This window comes from Bos mutus, chromosome 29 (genome assembly GCF_027580195.1).
Source record: "Bos mutus isolate GX-2022 chromosome 29, NWIPB_WYAK_1.1, whole genome shotgun sequence".
NCBI classification, from domain to species: domain Eukaryota; kingdom Metazoa; phylum Chordata; class Mammalia; order Artiodactyla; family Bovidae; genus Bos; species Bos mutus.
The window spans coordinates 11,293,179-11,315,256 of NC_091645.1; the positions used below are offsets into that span (position 1 = coordinate 11,293,179).

The 22,078-nt window shown below is 41.1% G+C and overlaps 1 protein-coding gene across 8 annotated transcripts in view; it reads left to right on the forward strand.

Annotated features, from left to right (window-relative positions):
• DLG2 (discs large MAGUK scaffold protein 2) overlaps positions 1-22,078 on the forward strand; it is a 1,083,296-nt gene that overhangs the window by 917,890 nt on the left and 143,328 nt on the right. The window contains exon 14 of one of the 8 annotated variants that reach the window (XM_070365268.1): positions 724-2,994. The exons of the other annotated variants lie outside the window; for them this stretch is intronic. Coding sequence (XP_070221369.1) covers positions 724-727 — 4 coding nt within the window. The 3' untranslated portion in view covers positions 728-2,994. Of the gene's footprint in view, positions 1-723; positions 2,995-22,078 lie in introns of those variants that run through there. 8 annotated transcript variants of the gene reach the window in all.

Sequence of the window (22,078 nt, forward strand, 5' to 3'; positions counted from 1 at the left end):
TTCTCAAACCATAAAAGTTACTTGTTCCTTGCCTGACAAAACTCATTAGCTTATCAGAAAAAAAAAAAAAAAAGATGATTGATTTAACTTGAAATGCCTTCTGGTCTTTCATACCCATAATTAATTCTTGAGTAAGGTCCATCATCACTCAACTGTAACATGCACCTCATCTTAGCATGAAGCCTCCTATATTCCTCTCAAAATATACTTTATCAGTGCTGACTCTAATTTTTAAAAAACCAGAAAACAGTACACTATAAAAGCTCAATAAATTTGAAATATCCAGTTCTTTATTAAAAAATAATGCATTATATTTCTTTGAGGATTTTATGTCATATTAGAGCATTAATTTCTATTTTTTTCACAGAATCTAGGAAAATCTTCCTAATTCCTATAGGAAACTATTCCTCATTCCACTACCATTCAATTAAAAAGAAACGATGACTTATAAGAATGCTATTGTACGTATTAATGGCCAAAGTGGGATAGTGATGCCCAGTTAATAGTGAAAATGAATCCGGGTATCATTGGGGGAACCACGCCCATCCTCACTGTATTCTCTTGGCATCTGGTCTGACTCCCACCTACGGTCATATCCTTTAGACCTGAAATTTCACCATCTTGTCTTGACACGAGGTGCATGTTATAGACATTCATTTATATACTTAGACAGATTTATCCTGTTGGTTTCCCTTTGGCTGTAAGGTATCCTTTGTGTCTTAGGTAGGTACAGCAGGGCCAAGGAGGGAGGAGGATTCCAGAAGGCAGCAGCTTCTCGAAGGCTTTGGTTTGCTGGCCTCTCTGACAAGCATAGAGTCCCTTCTTATTCCAGGGAGTTCCAGTACCTCAGAAGCCCTGAGATTTAAATTTTTTAAAAAAATCAGAATATGAATATCCCAAATTTGTTCAACTGCATTTTGGAATATTATTTTGGTCCATGTCTGTGTAATCTGTGAGAGGAACTATTGAGAACCACCCTAGAACATGCCTGGTAGTGATGTCACAAATATGATGGAAAGCAGCTTGTGTTGTATTGCTGGTCTTTTACAAAATATTTTCTAAATCCTGAAATGCTTTAGTCTTGGGTAGCAAATTAGGAAAAGTTAACTAAGTTAATAGGATAGAGATAAATCAGCTAAAATTAAAGTTATATAGAATAAAACTGGAAGGAAAAAATGATCATATTGTTGGTTTCTTGTTAAAAAGTAGAATGCATAAAAATGTTCAATGTACTAGAAGGAATTTGCTGAAAATATACCGGTAATAACTTAGTCCTTTTAAGTAAGTTGTGGAAGATTAGGAAAGTGAAATGAAGTGATATGATGCTATTATGTAAAACTAATAGACTTATTTGAAATAGTAGTATTGCTCAGAATCAGACCTTTACTCTCTGAAATGGTAAATAAAACTATAACATACAAAAGAGATGAAGACTTAAGGTAATAAAGAACATTGTCTTGTCAGTGCTTTAATAGTTGGATATTGTATTAAAGGAGGAACTCCTGTTAAATAAGGCTCAAAAATAGCTGAAAATTCATGAAAAAATTCCCAAATTATTTCTTTATAAGATACCAAAAGTATCTTGTAGAGGTCTGACCTCAGTTTCTAGGTGACTCTTAGAGGCATAGAGTTGTAAAAGATGTGGACCATGAATAGAGTCCAGTCAGAACTTACAAGATCCCCTAGCCCTGTTCTCATGCAATGTGATAAATTAATTAATTTCATTAATTAATGAAATAGAAAAGCCTAAATGGAATTCTTTCTCAAAATGATTTGGTATGTTTCTACCTTTGTTGTTTGTTTGTTTGTTTAACAGTAATTTTGGCTGTAGGATTTTCAGATATGCTTGTCTCGTCTAGATCACTTAAATAGAACTAGTGCCCGTTGATTGTGTTATTTTAGAAAGTCAACTAGATGCTGTTTCAAAATAAATCAGTAGCAAAATTTCTCTGATTATATAAATATCAGATGATGAGCATGTCTCTTTAATCCCAGAATGACACCCTGGAATGTTATTCCCTTTACCCTGCTCAGCTTTATGTAATGCTCGGGCTGGAATCTTAGCTATCACCAGGCCCACTGTTTAATTTACAGAAGGGGAAATTCCTTCCGTAGGAGGGAGGGGCCCCACAGCCGCTTGGCAGCAGAGTTGGATCTCCTGCCTTCCAGAGCCATCTATCACTCTAGCTGCCTTGGGCCCAGCTTATGCGCATCAGCTGTTCAGTGCGCTTTGGCTGTGAATCCCAATGTGCTTCTGTCAGCACAGTGGCCGACTCTTGGATTACGAAACAGATTAGCTGAGAGGAGAAATTCAAAAAGAATACTTCTTTGGGGTTTTTACACAGGATAAACTGTACTATAGGGCTTTCATATGGGATTTCTTTAGTACTATTCATATTTTTCCATGAAGCCAAAACCTAAGCCAGAAAGCAAGCTGCTTCTTTGTTCTGTAATAAACAATTTAGCTGACTTAGTAGAATATTTGCTTGTACCACAAAACCACCTTCCCCTTGGAGTTACCTCCTCTTCCCTAAACACCATACACTCTCTTTCTCTCTCACACACACACTCTCTCTCTCAACATTAGCCCTATGCTGGCTGTGTGCAAGACGATGCATCTTCTCGGGCTCACGCAGAAATTGGCCTCCTTCCCTTCCTAGAAATAGTCCCCCTGGTGATGGCGATGTATTTGCCTGGCAGGGAACTAGCACATCTATCCAGGCAGTGTTGTAAACTTGAGCCAACCCTCTCTATTTTCCAATCTAGTTGTAATTATTTTCCTTCTTCTAATCTTTTTTTGTAAGGCACTTGAAGTGCTTTGGTCGTGTCATGCAAATGGAGTTGATTGTCACTAATGATAATGCTGTACATGTTCTATGCCAATGATTTGGATCTGCTTGGTTGAATGGGCTATGTGTATTGTGTATTTCCTGCATTGTGAAACATATGTAGTTGTAGAACCTTAAAAGTAAATAAAACATTAAAAATTTGAATAAAATATTTTTCAAAATGCTCCAAAGTACATTATCAATTCTTCAGCCCTAGATGCCACCTGGGCTCCTGGTATGGGTTTGTTGCGTGTACTTTGGGGCTCTATATATGTGCAGGCTGAGGTCTCTCTACCGCTATAATATGCAGTCCCCTTGGTATCTTTCTACCAGCTCTAAATGCATCCCACTAGCAGAACAAGGCTTTTCCTGCTACTAATAGGATGTGCCTTTATATCTAAAAACTACCATGAAAGGTCAGAGTAGAGGGGGTTAAATTCACTCCAGAGTGCAAATGGCTAAGGAGAGATCCGTTCTTTGGATAAAAGAGAAGCAAGAGCACCTAGGACACTGGGAGAACGGAGAGGGGGAGAAAGAAAAGCAGGTAAGTCCACCAATGGAGAGTAAGAAGGAGGTCACAGGAGAGAATATAAGAGAGAACCTGGTCCTTGTTCATTTGTTAATAAAAGATAGCAATTTGAAGAGTTGGAGGGAATAAGCTTTCTGTTGTGAATTTAGGTTTAAAAGTCAGTAACTTATTTATTTATGTGTTCCTCAAGCGTGTTTTGAGTGTATATTCTGTGCCAGAACCTATAATGGACACTGAGGACCTAGAAGTCATGCCCTGTCCTCAAGGAACTTGCATCTAGTGTGGAAAAGAGATGAGGGGGAAGACAGTCATAATGCAGAGTGCAGTGAAAAGTTAGCTCTAGAAAGGCCAAGAGCCTTTACTGCTACCTTATATAAGGATATCTGAATTAATTCTTGAAGATTTTATATAAGTTAATTCAGAGGCCTTCAAACTATTTTTACTCAAAATAAGAAATACATTTTTATCACAACCCAGTAAATACATACACACATAAAGCTGAAAAAAGATTTTATTATTGAAGTTTATGTTTTATGTACAGTAAACTTTGCTATTTTCCATTCTGTTTCTCTCATTCTTTAAAAAATGGAAGTCACAACTCATTAATTTGGTTTAATGACTCACTAATGGGATCTGATCTACAGCTTGCAGATGGAATAAACAAGGAAGAGCATTCTAGGTAGATGACACAGGACTCAGGCAAGAGAACACGTCTTCACGACATTATAGTCAGCATCTGTGGGACCCCCCTTCCAGTTCCTCATGGCTGTCATCAGCACCCCATCCTCACAATTGCTTCCATCTCTCCTCTGCGTTCTTTAGCCACTCTGAGCCCTCTGCTCACAGTTTTATGTTCTGGATTTGAAGTATTTACTTCCTTCTGTGGTCCTAAATCCACATTTTAAACTAGTAACTCAAACTTTGTACTTTCTTTGACAGTTTTTCCTTCAAGGACTATATATGACAAATGTTGAGGTCTGCCTCCTGCTCTGTTGTTTAAATCTTTTACGCAACAATTCATCAGAGCATCAGTTCTTTCATTCAACAAACATGATTTCACATGAATATACCTGCAATATACCAGTCTGTAGCAGATGCCTAGCTACAGAGATGAATAAGAGATCAGACCTTCTTCCCTCAGGATTCTCATTGCCCGTGTCTGCAGACAGTTCAGTTAGAATGCAGGACATTATCGTAACTATTCTCATGTGCTATGTGCCTTGCAATTATTAACCTGTGTTAATCTTCACAACAGCCTATAAGGCTTCCTACAATGAAATCTACCCAAAAGACCACTGGTGTTTAAAACTCACATATTAAAATAGTGATCACTCTGGTCTTTATTACAGCTTCATGGTAAAGCTCCTTGAAATGGCAGGTCCATCAATACTAGGCCTGCAAATCCCAGTTAATGTCTTAATTTTCTTATATCTTTAGTGCCTTATGGCACAGTGCTTGGCCTAAAGAAGTCTCTTCAGTAAATATTTGTTGAATGAATTAATTCCTAGATTCTCTTTCCCGTAGAGATGTGAAAGAACAAGATTAAAATATAAGCCAAGACCTTTGAGTAGTGAGCCCTCTGGAAACCCAATATCAGGTGCATGGAGTTTGGTCAAGTCCTGTGGACACAGGCACTACCTTTTGGGATTTCCAGGACACATCTGGGTCTGCAAGGCCTTTCAGGCAGCTTCACCTGCCTGCTGAACTCTGTGACCCTCTTTCAGCTGTGGCCTAATTCAGTAATACATTTAGACCATGACACACAGCCTGTACCTTCTTAGTGAGAGGACCTGGGGTAGGGGCAGGATTCAGGGTTAACCTCATCTGTGTCTCATTCTCAGCACCCTTAATCTTCCTATTCCAGAGACACAGGACTGGAAGTTGCCCTGAGGGAAATCTTGAGCAAATAGATTTCACCCAGGATTCTTCATCCTGATGGGTTTTTATTCTAGAGGAAAGATGTTCTCCCCTGATTGATTTTGGTGGGAGGGGAAAGCAACATCATCATGTAAGAGACTCTGGTCTTTTTTCTGCTGTTCTTTAAACATTAATATATCCTTCCACTGTACTTCCTGCCCCACTGTATTTCTTATCTGGGGATGGGCTTCCCAGGCAACCTGGGGAACAATGTGGAATGGAGCCAGTTCAGGGAACTTGGCTCCAGTGCAAAGCTGCTTCCCATTTCACTTGGCCATGTATTTCTCAAGGTTATTTAAGGTAGAGCCATGAAATCATTGAACTTTATTACAAGTCAGGTTTTTACCTTCTTCCCTTCCAGCCTTGGACCCAAATGCTCTCAGCAGATGTCCCCAGGGGACATGCTGTAATCCTGTGTGCATCCCTGCCCAGTGCTTGGCACAGGGCTAGCCAACAAAGGCATTTTTACTGCCTCTCATTCATTCACTCATATATTCTTCTTTGACAAAATTATCATTTATTCTTTCAGAAATACAATGTATTACAGCACCTTGGATTCAGGGTTTCTTGCTGTGTGTGTGCTCAGTTGCATTCTACTCTTTGCGACCTCATGAACTGTAGCCCACCAGGCTTCTCTGTCCATGGGATTTCCCAGGCACCAATACTAAAGTGAGTTGCCATTTCCTCCTCTGGGGATCTTCCTGACCCAGGGCTCAAACCCATGTCTCCTACATTGGCAGGTGGATTCCTTACCACTGAGCTACCTGGGAAGCCCCAGAGTTTCTTATCTCTCTTAAAATCCTACGGGGGAGACATGACCAGGTACCTGAAACAGTCTGACAAGATGAGGCAGAAAGTCTGGAGATGGTCTAGACTTGGGAAACCCAAGAGCTTTGGAAAGGGCAGTGCAAAAGTCAGGACGGGCAACCAGAGCCACACTGAGAGGCCTGTGCTTTATTCGTCACTTCATTTAAGCTTTATAACAGTGCTAAATACAATTATGATTATTATCCCCATTCTACAGATGAAGAACCTTGTACAAGGCCAGAGAGATTTAAAATAGCATGGTGCCACATGGCCAACCTGTGTTCTCTGCCCACATGTGCCTCCCACTGGAGCCCCTGCTCATTGTACTACAGAACAGTGAGGAGGAAGTGAATTCTCTAGGGGCAGAGGTTACATTCATATTGATAGACCTCCTGTTTCATTTATACTTTACACTGACTTCCTCAAGGGAGACCTGGCCTCTGGTCTAGACTTCACAGTTGATCAATTGCTTCACAGTTGATCAATTGCTGAAACTTGAACTTTTCATTTATAAAATGGACATAATACCTTGTTCACCAGCTTGTTGTTAAGATTAAGTTAAACTAAGTCTATGAAAGAACCTGCCAGATGGGCTTATTAGGTAAAGGGTAGGGCCTGTACCCCTCCCACTGGCTCAGCGCCTGCCTCCTAGCTGGTGCCTCCTTTTAAGAGGAATCGATTTTGATTCTTCATGTGTACTTTGAGACTCATTAGCATTATGTGCACTCTCTCAGGCATTTGCATTTTTAATTGCATCCTTAATTGTGGAACAAAAAGCTTTGTCTTCAGGCAGCTAATTTTGTGCCAGAAATAGAAAGGAAGAGTCACTGGGGACTGGGAGGAGGTTTCTCCTTGCCCTGAAATCATAGTCTGGCCCCAGTTTTAAAATATTTTTAATTTTTAGTTTCCTATGAGAAAAAATTGCTGATCACCATGGGTGACCCTTCCATTAACCATCACATTTCTTATCTATCTCTTTACCCCAGGATCTAGAATCCAGATACCATTTTTATTAATGCATGAGCCTTATTCATTCAGTCGCTCACTCATTCATCCATTTCAGAGCCATAACCATCCACCTTATGCTGCACTGCACCTTGTGGATAAAAACACGAGTAGGGCATCTTTTCTGCCCTTAAGACACTCAAGAATCACCCTGCCAATCTGGGCTCTGATCCTCACCTCCACCCCATGGTAATCATATTTCCAGAAATTTCATATCTCCAGAGGAGATACTTAGCCTGTTAGCCCCAAATTACTACTTCCAAGAACAATCTGAACAGCTCTAGCTAGAAAAGAGGGTAGAACAATAAAAGTGAACACACAGTGTTCACGGGAGAGAACAGGTGAGCGATGAGTGTATGGCACCGTTGAGGGAATCCTCACCCTAAATCCTGAGGTTAGGCAAGGAGCAAGGGAATAGATTCTCAAGACATTGGTCCTTTCATCTTAACATTTGGAGCAGTGCCAGATACATTATAGGAATTCAGTAAATACTTATTGAATGAACTTTTTGAATATCCATTGAACATGATGGTTAAACATGATAGTATTAGGAGAATCACCAGTGACTCACAGACACTGGTTGAGTTACGCATGTGCTCGTCTGTGTCCCTGTGCACTGTGTAAACTCTCTTCTAATGTTCACACCCTCTTCACTTCCCACCTGTTGACTCACCTGTCCCCTCCACCAGATGGTGAGCACCTCTCCAGTGGAGATTTGCTGGATTAGTCTGTATCTGCACAGCCTGGCATACGGTAACTGCTAAATCAATCAAGTGAATGAATTATGAATGTTACTAGATTGGAGAGCATTTAATTTTAATTAAACTTTTACTTCATTACCTCATGACTTGCCAATGGTTCTCTGCCTAACAGAGGTCTTTGTCTCTTCTTGATCAGATGAGTAAGCTGTCCTGTCTGTAGTGATCATTGCCTCAAACTGTTTTCTTAAAATGCATTTAGCCAAACAAATGTCATTTTTAATATAGGTTAGACTTCAAATCCATTTTCCTTCTTCCTGAAAATCAAAAAGAACAGTAACAATAACATTCACAAGTTCTTTTACAAGACTTCATGGAAGGCAGTTTGCTAAGCACCTTATGTGGATTATCTTAATTTAATTCTCACAAACCTCTGCTATGAGGTAGGTGCCATTTTTAGCCCCATTGTAAAGAAGAGAAAACAGAGACCAGGTTTGAAGTTTACCCATAAGAGACTAAGCTGGGTCTAGAACCTAAGCCAGCTGTCCTCTGCCCCTGCCCATGGTGTCACATGGTTTTATTGAAAGGTTTTCATATATTTGATTTGATTTGATATAAAGTATCTGTTAAGTAGGTATTGTTTTCCCACAGTTTTCAGATAAGAAATCTGAGGCTCAAAGTATTGACCTACCTACGCTGTTTTCCAAGCATAGAATACTACCACGCCCTTGCCTCCATCCACTCTCTTTGAAGAATAGTACCAAGAACCTAGAATAGTACCAAGCGCTTGCTTCAGTCCACTTTCATTAAAGATGTGTGAGCCCACAACTCACACGTATCTTTGTCCAGTGTTTGCCTCCCGTTGCATTTGCTGCCATGTTACACACTGCATGATTTCTGCAGAACTACTTGTGCATTATTAAATGTTGAATGGGCAGTTGAGTGAATATCATACAGTCACCTTAGATCCTGTGCATATGTGCATGCTAAGTCACTTCAGTCATGTCCAGCTCTTTGCAACCCTATGGACTGTACCTCTATCCATGGGATTCTCCAGGCAAGAATACTGGAGTTGGTTACCATGCCCTCCTCCATAGGATCTTCCTGACCCAGAGATCGAACCCACATCTCTTTTTGTCTCCAGCATTGGCAAGCAAGTTCTTTACCACTAGCGCCACCTGGAAAGCCCTTTAGATCCTGTACTGTAACTTAAAGATGCCCGGAGCATTGTGAATTTGTGGTTAAATTGAGCGAAACCCCTCTAGCTGCAGCCATGACAACAGTGTGAGCAAATTCTCTGCCTCTCTTCTGCCAACAGATTTTTCAGCCCTATCCATATAAAGTCCCACAGGAAAGAACACAATTCAAGTGTCAATCATAAATCATGCCCCGCACATGGGGCATGCAACTTGAGACCCACAACCAACTACACAATTTGTGGGTCTCAGTGCAAAGTGAAAATGGGGCTTCGTGTTTGAATTTTAGAATATCAAGACAGTGAGAGCAGAGCATTATACTAAGTGTGAGACAGCGTGAAACTGTGCAGCCACACAAGCCCACACCTATAATACCAGCTCTGCTGACACGTGGTTTAGGACAGTTTGCTCAAAGCTGAAGGCATGTGTGTTTCCCTTAGTATGTAGTGCAGCAAGTATAGGAAAGAGGAAGTCAGCACTGGGAACATTTCCAAGGAGCCAAGCTTTGTCTTTTGCCTAAAAGAGTACTTTATATAAAGTACCCATATGCCTGGTTTTGTGATCTGTAGAAACATTATCTTTCAGCCTCCTTAGTGCTTAAGAAACTTAAAATTCCCAACTTGCTCTGGGCTTTCAATGGCCTACTTTCAGTTAATGCTCTCCACTGTAGGAAATCTTCCAAAAGTGAAGTGATGTCATTATTTCACATTTAGTTATTAGCACCCGCAGTACATTTTAGTCTGCCTGTTTTGCGAAAGTTTCTACCCCTTCTCCTTGCTCTTCAGGTCTGAATTTTTAAGAAAATGAATAAAAGTGCTTCAGAGGACTTTGAAAATCATTGGACCATGTTGGGTGTTGGTGTCCTTTCCATGTGTGTTTTCCTAAATGTAGAGGCTGCAGGACCTAGAGATTTCCCTGACCAACAGCATTAGAATTTTAAAAAATCAGGCACCTAACATGGGATTGACAACTTAATTTCACAAGTAAGAAGTCTAAAAATAATACACATACAAATTATATTTTAAATTGATTGCTCTTTCTTATTGCCATCAATGTCAAAAGAAAAACAGGAACAAAACATGAGCATCGGGTAAACTATTCCACATTTTAAAATTTACAATTTCATAAACCCCACTAGATACATTCCATCTTTCTACTCTCCATATAATCCTACTCTGTAGTGTAAAAAAATTAAAGCAAACATATGACAGCTCGCTTGTTTAAATTCTTAATCCTGAATTTTTTGCTTTTAAATGATAATAAAATGCCTGGGATGCCTTTTTTTACCTTTGTCCTTTCTGGACAGAGAAAGCCATCTTTTAGATTTTCTTTCTCCTTGTGTATTTTCTTCACGTTTTATACCATTTTCTCAAGAAGTAGGAAGCCCAGACCCATCCTCCATGGTAAACTGATGAGTTTTGGTGGTGGTTATTAAGAGCTAAGAAGGAATTTCCATCATCAAAATTATACTTTTATTATTTTTTAAACTGCACTTTCATGTATTTTTTATTATGTCATCCTTTATTTTAAAAACAGACTCTTGTAAAAGATATCATCACTTTCTAGTGTCTTCCATTAAACACTTACATTACAATATTTAAAACATTGTATAACTGTATTGTTTCAGAACAGATGGCTTACTTCATGTACTTTCTCATCCTTAATTTTCTTGAGGTGACATTGTGTACATGATTTTATTTTATTAAAAAAACTTTTTTTGGCCTCACAGCATGACTTGGGGGATGCCATGGCAGTGAAAGCACTGAATCCTAACCACAAAACCACCGGGGAACGCCCCCTTAATTTTTTAGAAAAATGCAGATTTAGCCTTTCAGATGATGGATCTCACACTTAAAAAAAAACGAACACCTGATTTCATAAATAAAATAATGAGAAAATGTGATGTGAACTAAATAGAACTTCACAATAAACGGGATATTTGGTAGCTTCTAGTGACCTCTGTCACAAAAATATAAATTCTCATGTAAATTAACTGTAGTTCTGACTCTCCAGACGAAGCTCATAAACCAGTTCTTGTGGCTTCAGGATTGCTTCATCCCTGTCTTCCTATTAAGGAGGGCTCTGAGTTAGTCCTCAGGAAGGGGTCCCAGTGTTTCTGGCTGAGTGACTCCAGGTCAGCAGAGTGTTCCCATTTCTAAAAGGCCTATGTTGGATGAACCCCATCGTGGGCCCTTTATAAGATAGCACGTCTCTCTTTTCCTAAAATTCCCCATTCCTGCCTCTTCCCTCATAAATGGATGTCCCCTTATCACACCCACCTCTGCAGCACACTCACATCTTCTGATAAGTCCTAGATTATATAATGGATTCGGACTTCCTGAGGGCAAAAAGGTGGTGAAGAGAATTTAGATCTCATAGTATGTATGCTGTGCGTGTGCTCTGCTGTGTCCCTCTCTTTGTGACCCCATGGACTGTAGCCCTCCAGTCTCCCCTGTACATGGAATCTTTCAGGCAAGAATGCTGGAGTGAGCTTGCCATTTCCTTCTCCAGGGGATCTTCCCAACGCAAGGATTGAATCCTTGTCTCCTGTGTCTCCTGCATTGGCAGACAGGTTCATTACCAACCGCACCACCTGGGAAACCCTAGTATGTCTGAGGGAGTGTCATTACTATCCCCATTCTTCAGGTAATGAAGCCAAGGTTAGATAGTTCATGTTATTGTCCAAAATTACACAGCAAAGAAGGAGAACAGATCAGTTCTGTCTGATGCCAAATCCCTGCCGTAATCCTGTAGCCCCTGCTTTCTTGCTGGCTGTCAAACTGAGAGGCATTCGCATTTTCTAAAGGATGCCACATCCCGTGGTAAATGGCTCTTGCCTTCATATTAAAAGCTGTGTACTGTGGGTTTACTCCTCACTTGCGTCTCTCCCATCTACCCACAAAACGTCCTGCACTTGTTACACTTTTAAAGACTCTTGTGATTAGATTGGGTCCACTCAGCAAGACAATCTTTCCACTTCAAGATCCTTAACCTAAATCAGGTCTTAAAAGTCTCTTTTGCCACATAAACAACATATTCATAGATTCAATGATTAGGGCATGGACCTCTTTGGGTGGGCCGTTGTTCTATCTGGTTCCATTCCTGTAACATTCAAAGATAGCCAAAATTAACCTATGGTGATAGAGAAGAGTGAGTATCTTTGGGATCATGTTCCTAATGTAGACTAGGAATAATAGTACCCATTTAAAGGGTTGTTACAAGTATTAAATTCAGCAAAAGTAACAGTTGCCTCAAGAAGTATCAGCCATGAAACAGATGCAATATTTGTTATGTCCTATTTCCTTCTGTTTCCCCTCCCTCAACTCTTATCATTTCACCCGTAAAAATGCTGCAGTTGGGACTTTGCAGGATAAGATATTCTGAAGATTTACAGACCATCTGTGACAGTGCTTCCCTAACCCCTAGAAATCAGGATTTAAGTAAGAATTCTTTATCCGCTTCAGTTCAGTTCAGTCACTCAGTCATGGCCCCGTGGACTGCAGCACTCCAGGCCTCCCTGTCCACCACCAACTCCCGGAGCTCACTCAAACTCACGTCCTTTCTGCTACTCACTGAATAGGCTTTCCTGGTGGCTCAGTGGTAAAGAATCTGCCTGCCAGTGCAGGAGACACGGGAAGATCCCTTGGAGAAGGAAATGGCAACCCATCCATCATTCTTGCCTGAGAAATAAATACCATGGACAAAGAAGTCTAGAGGGCAACAGTCCTTGGGGTTGCAAAGAGTCAGACACCACTGAAGGACTAAACTGTAACAGCTCATGGAATACTTCACTTCTGACACCAGATGTGTGGTCTTTATCCCACACAGATCAGTTTTCCAATGTCAGCTGAGTGTCCTTCATTTTAACTCAATTCTGACACTGTTTCCATGGAGAGAGAGTCAGATCCCACAGGTTAAGGGCTCAGCCCTGCAGAGGCACTGAGCTTCGCTGCTCTCATCCCCACCCTCCCAGTTAGGTCCCCCCTCTCAGCATCTCCATGTTTTCAGCAACCAGAAGTTCCCTCAGCTCCACCGTTTAGCATTTTTATGGACACTTCATTACTAGGCCTGATAGTCACATCAGTCCTGTCTGATCTTTTGTGACCCCATGGTACATAGCCTACCAGGTTCCTCTGTCCTGGGATTCTGCCCGCAGGAATACTGAAGTGGGTTGCCGTGCCCTCTGTATCGCTGATCCTGCTCACAGCACCAGTTGTCTTGCTGTTCACACTGTCAGCACTGCTCACTGAGCCCAGGCAAGGCATGAGCTAAGAGGCTGGAAGACTTGAGGAGCCTTAGGAACTGCAGACACCTTTATTCTCTCCTGGCTGGCATGGCAGCCACAACATAACCACAGTGTAGCGATTACAGAGCCTTAGCATAACCTCATATAACATAACCACGATGTCGCGCCAATGTAGCCGCAGTGCAGCAGCAGCCAGGGCTCTCACAGTGAAGCTCATACAGGTGTACCAGGCAAACTAGTCCGTGTCCAAGCAAGTAACTCATGACGCTCATGCCCGGTGCTGTAAGTGGTCTCAGCGGTTACATAATCATCATTTACAAAACGTGGGGCAAAAGCGAGAGGCTGTGGGGCGAAAGAGCCTGACCACGCCCATCTTGGCTAATTTGCTCTTTCCCTACATCCTCCTCCAGAGGATCGAACCCACGACTCTTGTCTCCTGCATTGGCCAACAGTTTCTTTGCCACTAACACTACCTGGGAAGCCCTCATTACTAGGCATCATTGATTAACTCATTGGCCACTGGTGATTAATTCAACCTCCAGCCTCTCCCTTCTTCAGAGGTTAGCAGTTGGGCTGAAAGCTCCACCCCTCTAATGTCATGGTTCCCTGGGCAAGCAGCTTTTATCCTTTGGGACTGTCTAAAAGCCAACTCATTAACAGAAACTGAGGTGTGGTTGAAAGGAGTTTGTTATGAATAATAACAAACACCTTTATACCTCTTACAACTTAAGACATTCCAAGTGTTCTAGGAGCTCTATGCCAGGAATGGGACAAAGACCAAATCATATTATAAATCATAATATCACAAGTGCTTTTGAAAACCTTGATGCCCAGGCCCCAGCCCAGACCTACTGAGTCAGAATATCTGAGAATGTGTCCTTGACATCATTATATTAGGTTGGTGCAAACATAATTGCAGTTTTGGACCATGAATTTTAAATCATTATAACTAGACTCAAACACATCTTTATTGATCAAAGTATGAACCGTTACAATAAACACATTTTTGCCAGCAAGAAGTAAGTCTATTCCTGTAAAATAAAAATCCCTGCTTCAGTATTCAGTGAACTCTTGGAAAGAATTTTCTGCCTCCTGCTGTTGTGGGAGCATTTACCCTGCAAAAAGTTGTTGAGATGCTTGAAGAAGTGGTAGTCAGTTGGCGAGAGAGAGGTCAGGTAAAAAAGGCAGACGGAGCAAAACTTCATAGCCCAATTCATTCAGCTTTTGAACATTGGTTGTGCAATGTGTGGTCAGGCGTTGTCATGGAGAAGAATTGGACCCGTTCTGTTGACCAATGCCAGCTGCGGGTATTGCAGTTTTCCATGCATCTCATCGATTTGCTGAGCATACCTTTCAGATGTAATGGTTTCCCTGGGATTCAGAAAGCTGTAGTGGATCAGATGGGCAGCAGACCGCCAAACAGTGACCATGACCTTTTCTTGGTGCAAGCGTGGCTTTGGAAAGTGCTTTGGAGCTTCTTCTGGGTCCAGCCTCTGAGCTGGTTGTCACACAATCCACTTTTCCTCACATGTTACAGTCCGATCAAAATGGTTCATTGTTGTTGTGTAGAATAAGAAAAGACTACACTTAAAAATGATATTTTTTGAATTTTGGTCAGTTAACGAGGCACCTACTGATTGAGCCTTTTCACCTTTCCAATTTGCTTCGAATGCTGAATGACCATAGAATGGTTGATATTGAGTTCTTTGGCAACTTCTCGTGTGTTGTAAGAGGATCAGCTTTGATGATCCTCTCAGTTGATCGTTGTCAACTTCTGATGGCTGGCCACCATGCTCCTCATCTTCAAGGTTCTTGTTTCCTTTGCAAACTTCTTGAACCACCACTGCACTGTACATTGGTTAGCAGTTCCTGGGCCAAATGCATCATTGATGTTGCAAGTTCTTTCCACTACTTTACGACTCGTTTAACTCAAAACAGCTCGAATTGCTTTTTGTCTAACATCATTTCCGTTGTCTAAAATAAAATACACAGCAAGTAATAAGTCATTAGCCAAAGAACACAAAGCAAGAAATGTGCATTAAATGATGTATAACATAGTTACATTTATTTAAGAATGTATTCTAATATCAAATGGCAAAGTTCAACAGTGCAACACCTCTATTACTTTTGCACTCACCTAATATTTTAAAGCTCCCCCAGTGAATCCAGTATTCGACAACATTAAGAACCATTGTTTTATCTTTTCTTTTTTTAAAAACTTCCTCATCAACCTGAGAACAATAGCTTAAAAAGTCTTAGATTTCTTGCATGGAAGTCTAATTAATGCCAGCCTGCAACTAATGGGAAGGCCAGTTCCTGGGATGGCTTTCAGTTCTGATCACATCCAGACTAAGAATTTGGAAACCAACCTTGAACCTGATGCTATAATTGCTAACACTTAGCAAAAATAAAATTTTCTAGTTCAAGACTAAATAATAACTTTGGAAAGCAGATTGAACATATTAGAAAGATATCTTGAGAATCAGAGAGTTCTAGCATTCCTATTTTGATTGCCTATGAATACAAAATGAACTGATTAGAAGTTCTCAAATTGCATGAAGTCCCTTTGAACATATTCAGGGTACAGGTGAGCTCAAAAATCCCTAGTATGAATGCTTCATCTGTGTGTGTGTGTGAGTATGTGAGTGTTTGTGTGCAGTACTGGCCAGACTGTTATACCCAGTCAAAATTATAAAAAATTTGCATATAACTAGATTTACCGAGTCCTCATTTCTGGTTCATCCCGCTCCCCCTTCCTACTCTGTAGTGCACCGGCCCCCTGTTCTGTTCGCAGCCCACCCCCACAATTCGACCCTGGCCTTTCCCCTGCGCTCTCTCCTTTCCCTGCACCACTCCCCCCACCTTAGGGCTTAGCCTATCTGCAGTCGGTTGGCATGGAAACATTAGATGAGCCTGCCTGGTGGGAGAGATGTTCTGTTTCCAAGTAAAAATGGAAAAGATTCAAGTGTGATTCACTTCCAGCCATTTTAACTCTTTTAAGCTCACCCATCTATTTAAGCTGTACCTGTGGCTCCCGGTCACCTACAAGGTAAAGGAGATTATCTTGGTCTAGACTCTGCCCTCTCACCCGCTACTGACTGCCCTCACACACCCCGGGCAGCAGCTTCGAGGGCACCCTGTTCTTTCACTGCTCCCTGCCTTGGTACTGGCCCTTTCTTCAGTGTTTCAACAGTACAGTCTCCTCCTCCTCAGAATTTCTGTCTAGGAGGTGCTCGAAGGCCTTTCAAGACCCAGAGCAGGCGCTGCATCTTCCCAGGAGCTTTCTGGCCCACTGGCTCACACCTCTCTGTCCTCTCCTCTCGTAGCAGTTCAGTTATGGGGACCGTGGGAAACTCCAAGTTTATTTTTCTCCCCAGACCGTGAGCTTATTAAAAGAGAAACATGCTACACTCTGAGGGTACAGTCCTGGCTCCACCACTTACTAGATCTGAACTCTTGTACAATCACTTACCTCATCTGAGCTTCAGTCAGTTTTCTCACACTTAAAATATGCCCCCTGTTTATCAGATGCTGGGTGTGTGTCAGGTGCTTTATTTTATTTATATCCTCTCCCTAATTCAAAGAGAGATAAAGGTAATATATATATATTTAAGTCGCTCAGTCTCCAACTCTTTGCGACCCCGTGGGCTGTAGCCTACCAGGCTTCTCCAGGTAGGAATACTGGAGTGGGTTACCATTTCATTCTCTAGGGGATCCTCCCAACCCAGGGATCAAACCCTGGTCTCCCGCATTGGAGGCAGATGCTTTAACCTCTGAGCCACCTACTGACTCCCTTTTGTAGTGAGGAAACAAAGCGACCTGCCCTGTCTCACAGTTCCTTCACGGTGGAGTCTGACTCTGCTGCTCTGCATTCGTGCCTCTGTTTGTACCTAAAGCACCTGGCTCTGTGGGAGGGGCAGGGTGTGCAGAAGGATGGACTGATAATAAACCGCCTTGGGAAAAGCGCAGTGCTCTGCTCTGTGTGGGCATCCAAATGGAAAATTAAACCTCTGGTTTTCTAATGTGTACAGTGTCTATAATCTTGTGGATAAAGTCAAGAACAGGCATCTATCACTTTGTTTAAATCTGTGTACTAAAAACATGCTTCCTGCCCACTTGAACCACTGCCCCCGAAAGAAGCCGAAGGCAGGCTGGATCCTTGAGAAAACTGGAAAGCAGGAAAAAAAAAAAAAAGGCCTTTGAATGGCTCTTTATTCACCTTGACCGTTGCCAGTGCCAGTGGGAAGGAAGCCCTTCATCGTCCCATGTTGCTGTCCTTCGCGCGGAGTCTCTGCACCTTACTGCTTGGCGGGGCGGGGGTGGGGAGCTGCCAAAGGCCCGGCAAGAGAGTGAGTGCTGCTCGGGGAGACACAGTTAAGTTTTAGTGTAGCTCATTCAGTACCATTCAGAGTTTGTACAATTTTATTTTCTAACCAGTAATTTAGCACAAGAAGAAAATATGTGGTCTTATTCAACTATTTCTATTTTTACATACAGATAAGTGTAAAAATCTCTTTTAAGGAAGGGATTCTGCATTGTAGCTCAGTGTATGTAAATAATGCCTTAGGTTTCAAAAGGATAGAACAAAGCTTGTCAGTTTGTCTAGGACCAGCCACCACACAATGTTTCTTTTTTTATAGCATGCTTCAATCATAGACTTGGTTACCAGGGCTACTGATTTTTAAAATTATAAGTGCTGAAATTATTAAACAGCGTGATCACCTACAGAATCCTGGAAGCAGTGAATAAATAGTACCTCCTTCCATTATATCCCCCTACTTTTCTTAGCTCTCTTCTTCTCTCTCTCTCCCCACTCTTCTCAGTATACATGCGTTAAACCCAATTCCCTTTACTCTCAAAAGGACTGTGAAATCGTTTCCCCACTGTTAAAACACAGAATTGTTTAAATGACCACAGCCAGTCATAATTCTAGATACAGTGCCAAAGCTGTGATTCACTACAGCTTGCAACATAAATAAGTTAGACAATTAGAATATTCTGTATAAAATAATGACTTTTATTCTGGATCTGGTTTATTCTTGAGGAAAGTTAAAAAGACCAGGAGTACTGATACAGCAAGAGTTTTGTATTAAATTTAACCAACCTGTTTTTGAGAACCAGAATGGTGGTGCATGTAGAAGCTTAAGTTCTTTGATCATATGACCTGGCTTTTACTTTCATTCCTTCATTTACTGGTTGTGTGACCTTAGATCTGTAATTTACACTCTCTAAGTCTCAGTTCGCTCATTTTTATACTATGGAGAACAAGCTCAATATCACGTTGTATAAATAAAATGAGGTATTGTTTATAAAACAGCACAGTGTTCGGCCCATGTGAAGAGATGCTCAATAAATGGTAGCCACTATTATTTATTATCATCATTGGATTGTTGAAAGGATTAAATGAGATAAACATGGACTGCAGCCCACCAGGCTCCTCCGTCCATGGGATTTTCTAGGCAAGAGTACTGGAGTGGGGTGCCATTGCCTTCTCCCACTATTATTTATTATCATCATTGGATCGTTGAAAGGATTAAGTGAGATAAACATTACTTCTAGGAAATGTGATATTTTTAGTAAACTTGGTATCATTATGGTTACCACTGGTTTGTTAGCCTGCCACTGTTGCATGGATGGTAGCTACACTGCTATTCCCCAAGTTCTTTTCTCTCCTTGCTCTATTTGCTTCAGTGGCAAGAAAATAGCAAGTCTCAATAAATGCTTAATTACCTTCCCATTTTTTTGCTTTGTTTCCAGTCACACCCACAGGTAGGGACATTCCTTTCCCACCTTGATAGAAATACATGCAGCCTGGGGAAAGTCGGAGGACCTGGGTTCAAATTGCTGCATGACCCTATACAAAGTACTCTCACCTCTGGCCCTCGGATTTTTGTTTGTAAAACCAGGTCACTTCTGAGCTCTCTTCCTGTCTGATATCCATTGGCTCTCATTTTCTGCTTTTGTTCTTGTTTTAGTTTTCCGTTGTTATTTTCTTTTTTTCTTTTAATTGGAGGATAATTGCTTTACAGTATTTTGTTGGACTCTGCCATCCATCAACATGAATCAGCCACAGGTATATCTATGTCCCCTCCCTCATGAACCCCCCTCTCATATCCCACCCCTCTAGGTTGTCACAGAACACTGGGTTGAGATTCTGTTTTAATCAGTCTTTGGGAGAGCTAGATGGTATAGAAGTTCAGATCTTAGAGCATTCCTATTTGTGGTGAATTTAGGGATCGGACATGAAAAGAGTAGACTCTAAACAATGTTATTTCAATTCTTTACCCTAATGTGATATTTGAGGAATGTAACCCTGGGGTTACACTCAAAATTTGATGGCATGAAAATAATTCCCATTTTTGCCAGAAGTACAAGCATGTGAATTCAACAACCAAGCATTTAAATCTTGACCAAATTTCCTACAGAGTGGTGTCCAGCCTCTACCCGTGTGACAGTCTTTGCCCTGAAAATGTTAATTCTATTGCACATAAAGAGGTAATTCTAGATTAATAAAGAAAATTGAATAGAAAACCACTGGGCTTCAACATGGCTACTTTAGACTTTTTTTTCTGTAGGATTTTCTTTTCTTGAGCATAGAAAGGGACTACACTTTATAAATTTCAATTTTTAGCTTATTTCAACTTCGCCGTGGGAGGAGAGAGATGGGGTGTGAGGAGAAGGGAGTATTCATGCAAAAACCTACACATACTTTTATACTCAACCTATGTTGTTGTCAGTATTAGGGAAGAAATTGAGGGATTTAAAATCAGTTGTTAGATAATTTCCTGAAATCTGATTCTTCTATTTTTTTCTTTTTTTGGTATGTTGTGGGCATAAAAATCAAGCCGGCTTAATGGGAAATTTCAAAATTCTGCCACTCTAACTCCCAGGGCTCCTCCATCTGCCCTAGTTGTGCTTGGAGCCAGAAAGGCGTGCAAAGCCAGATCTCTCGTTGGCAGTAAACCTGTTGGACTCCTGAGCATGAGGCACATGGAGACCTGCGGGGCCCGTCGGGTACATAGATGGCGATAGTTTTCTCCAGGCTAAGAAGCCCATGAGGTCTTTCCAGAGACCACGTGTTGAGGTAGCAGGGCATGTCTGAGGTTAAGCGATCGCCTGGCTTCAGCTATTTTCTGAGCTCATCATGCAGGCAGTTTGAGCCCCTGGTGGAAGAACTTGGACTAGAGGAAATATCTGGCCAGCTCCTTTTTGGTCATTTTCACCTCTGATTTAACTCATCCTATGATTTGATATAAATATTAGCTTGAACCATATGAAATTGTCAATGTTTCATATGGTTTCTCCTAATATTGTAATATTTAGTTAAAAGGGGACTTCTGTTTGAATATGCTGGCTGCTTGCTGTCACTTTGTTGGCAGGAAAGAAAGTTCTTGGACAGCAGGGGATTCAAAGTGGGAACGTGTACATAATTCCGATCTGCGATTCTGTGAACAGTCTGCTGTGTTGAAGGAATTAATTGGAGACCCTTGATTGTGTAACAAAGCCCCACCACGGTCTGTTGGATTTTATAATCATAATACCGGAGCTATAAATAAAACACTTCCCTCCCTTAGCTTTCCCCCCAACAAATAGCAACACCAACTCTGCTTTTAGCTCTTGTATTAGAATCAGCTGTGGTATCTGAAGGTTTGTGTGATGTCAGGTTGACCTGAAAACTACTGAATCAATTCCATTACTCAGAGAGATTGAAGGCATGTGCACTATTTTTAAAAATTATATAAAATCTATGCAAGGAGGTGCTGGGATATAAACGCTTGGGAAGGAGAAAGAGAGAGATGGCCTTCCTGTGGACCCACCTCTCCTGGGAGAGACTGCCCGTGGTTGCTTGCCTGTCACCTGTTCTCTATTGCCTTTTGAATTGAGGATATCAGAGGTACTGTGAATGCAAGAGTAATTTCACTCAGTAATAAATATATTATAGGTACTTTGAACCTTTTGTGAACAAGGCCAAATACAACTAAATGAATCAAACGCCAGAGTAAAACATTAACAAACTATATCACTTTCTTGAACTACAGATCTCATCTTCCTAAGAGAATAACAGCTACTAAGTTTTTGCTGAGTGTATATGACATTCTAGGGCCTCTTCATGTGTCCACTCAGCAATATTCTTAGCATCCCTAGAAGTGCTGTTACTCCATTCTTCAGATGAGGAAACAGTCTCAAAGTCAGTGGACTTGGCCAAATTCACACAGAGGCAGAGTCAAGAATTACACAGGAGTAATTCTGGCTCCAAAGATAACATTCAAGTGAATGCACAGATTCTCCTTCCAAATTATTAGAGAAGTTTGAGGTTACTGTTGACATTTGATTATACCCAAACCGATTAACCACTCATCTTAACTCTGGATTGGCTTTTTCCCCTCAGCTGACATCCAGCTCATATATGCCAAACACAAATAATTTAACTTAAAAAAAAATCATAACTAGGGAGGAAGCACAAATCTCACCTTTTAGCCTTGGTCATTTAAGAACTGGTTGCCTTGAAAGTGTAACATGTTTGGTATTGGTTTTAAATACTATAGGGAGGGTTTCAGGTTGTCCCCACTGACTGGCACTCCCAGGGTGTCTGTCGTTGTCTCCCCTTCCCTACTGGTCCCTCCTTACCTATCATTCTGAAATATAATTATACATAATAAAAAAGCACTAATCAATGCATTTTAATGACAGTATACATCTGTGTAGCCACTACCCATGTCAAGATATGGAAGTTTCCAACACCCCAGATTTCCTCATGTTTCATTCCAGTTAATACTAAGTTTCGACCCTCACCCTGAGAGATAACATTCAGAATTTTCCATCTGAATCTAATTTAATCTAATTTAGATTAG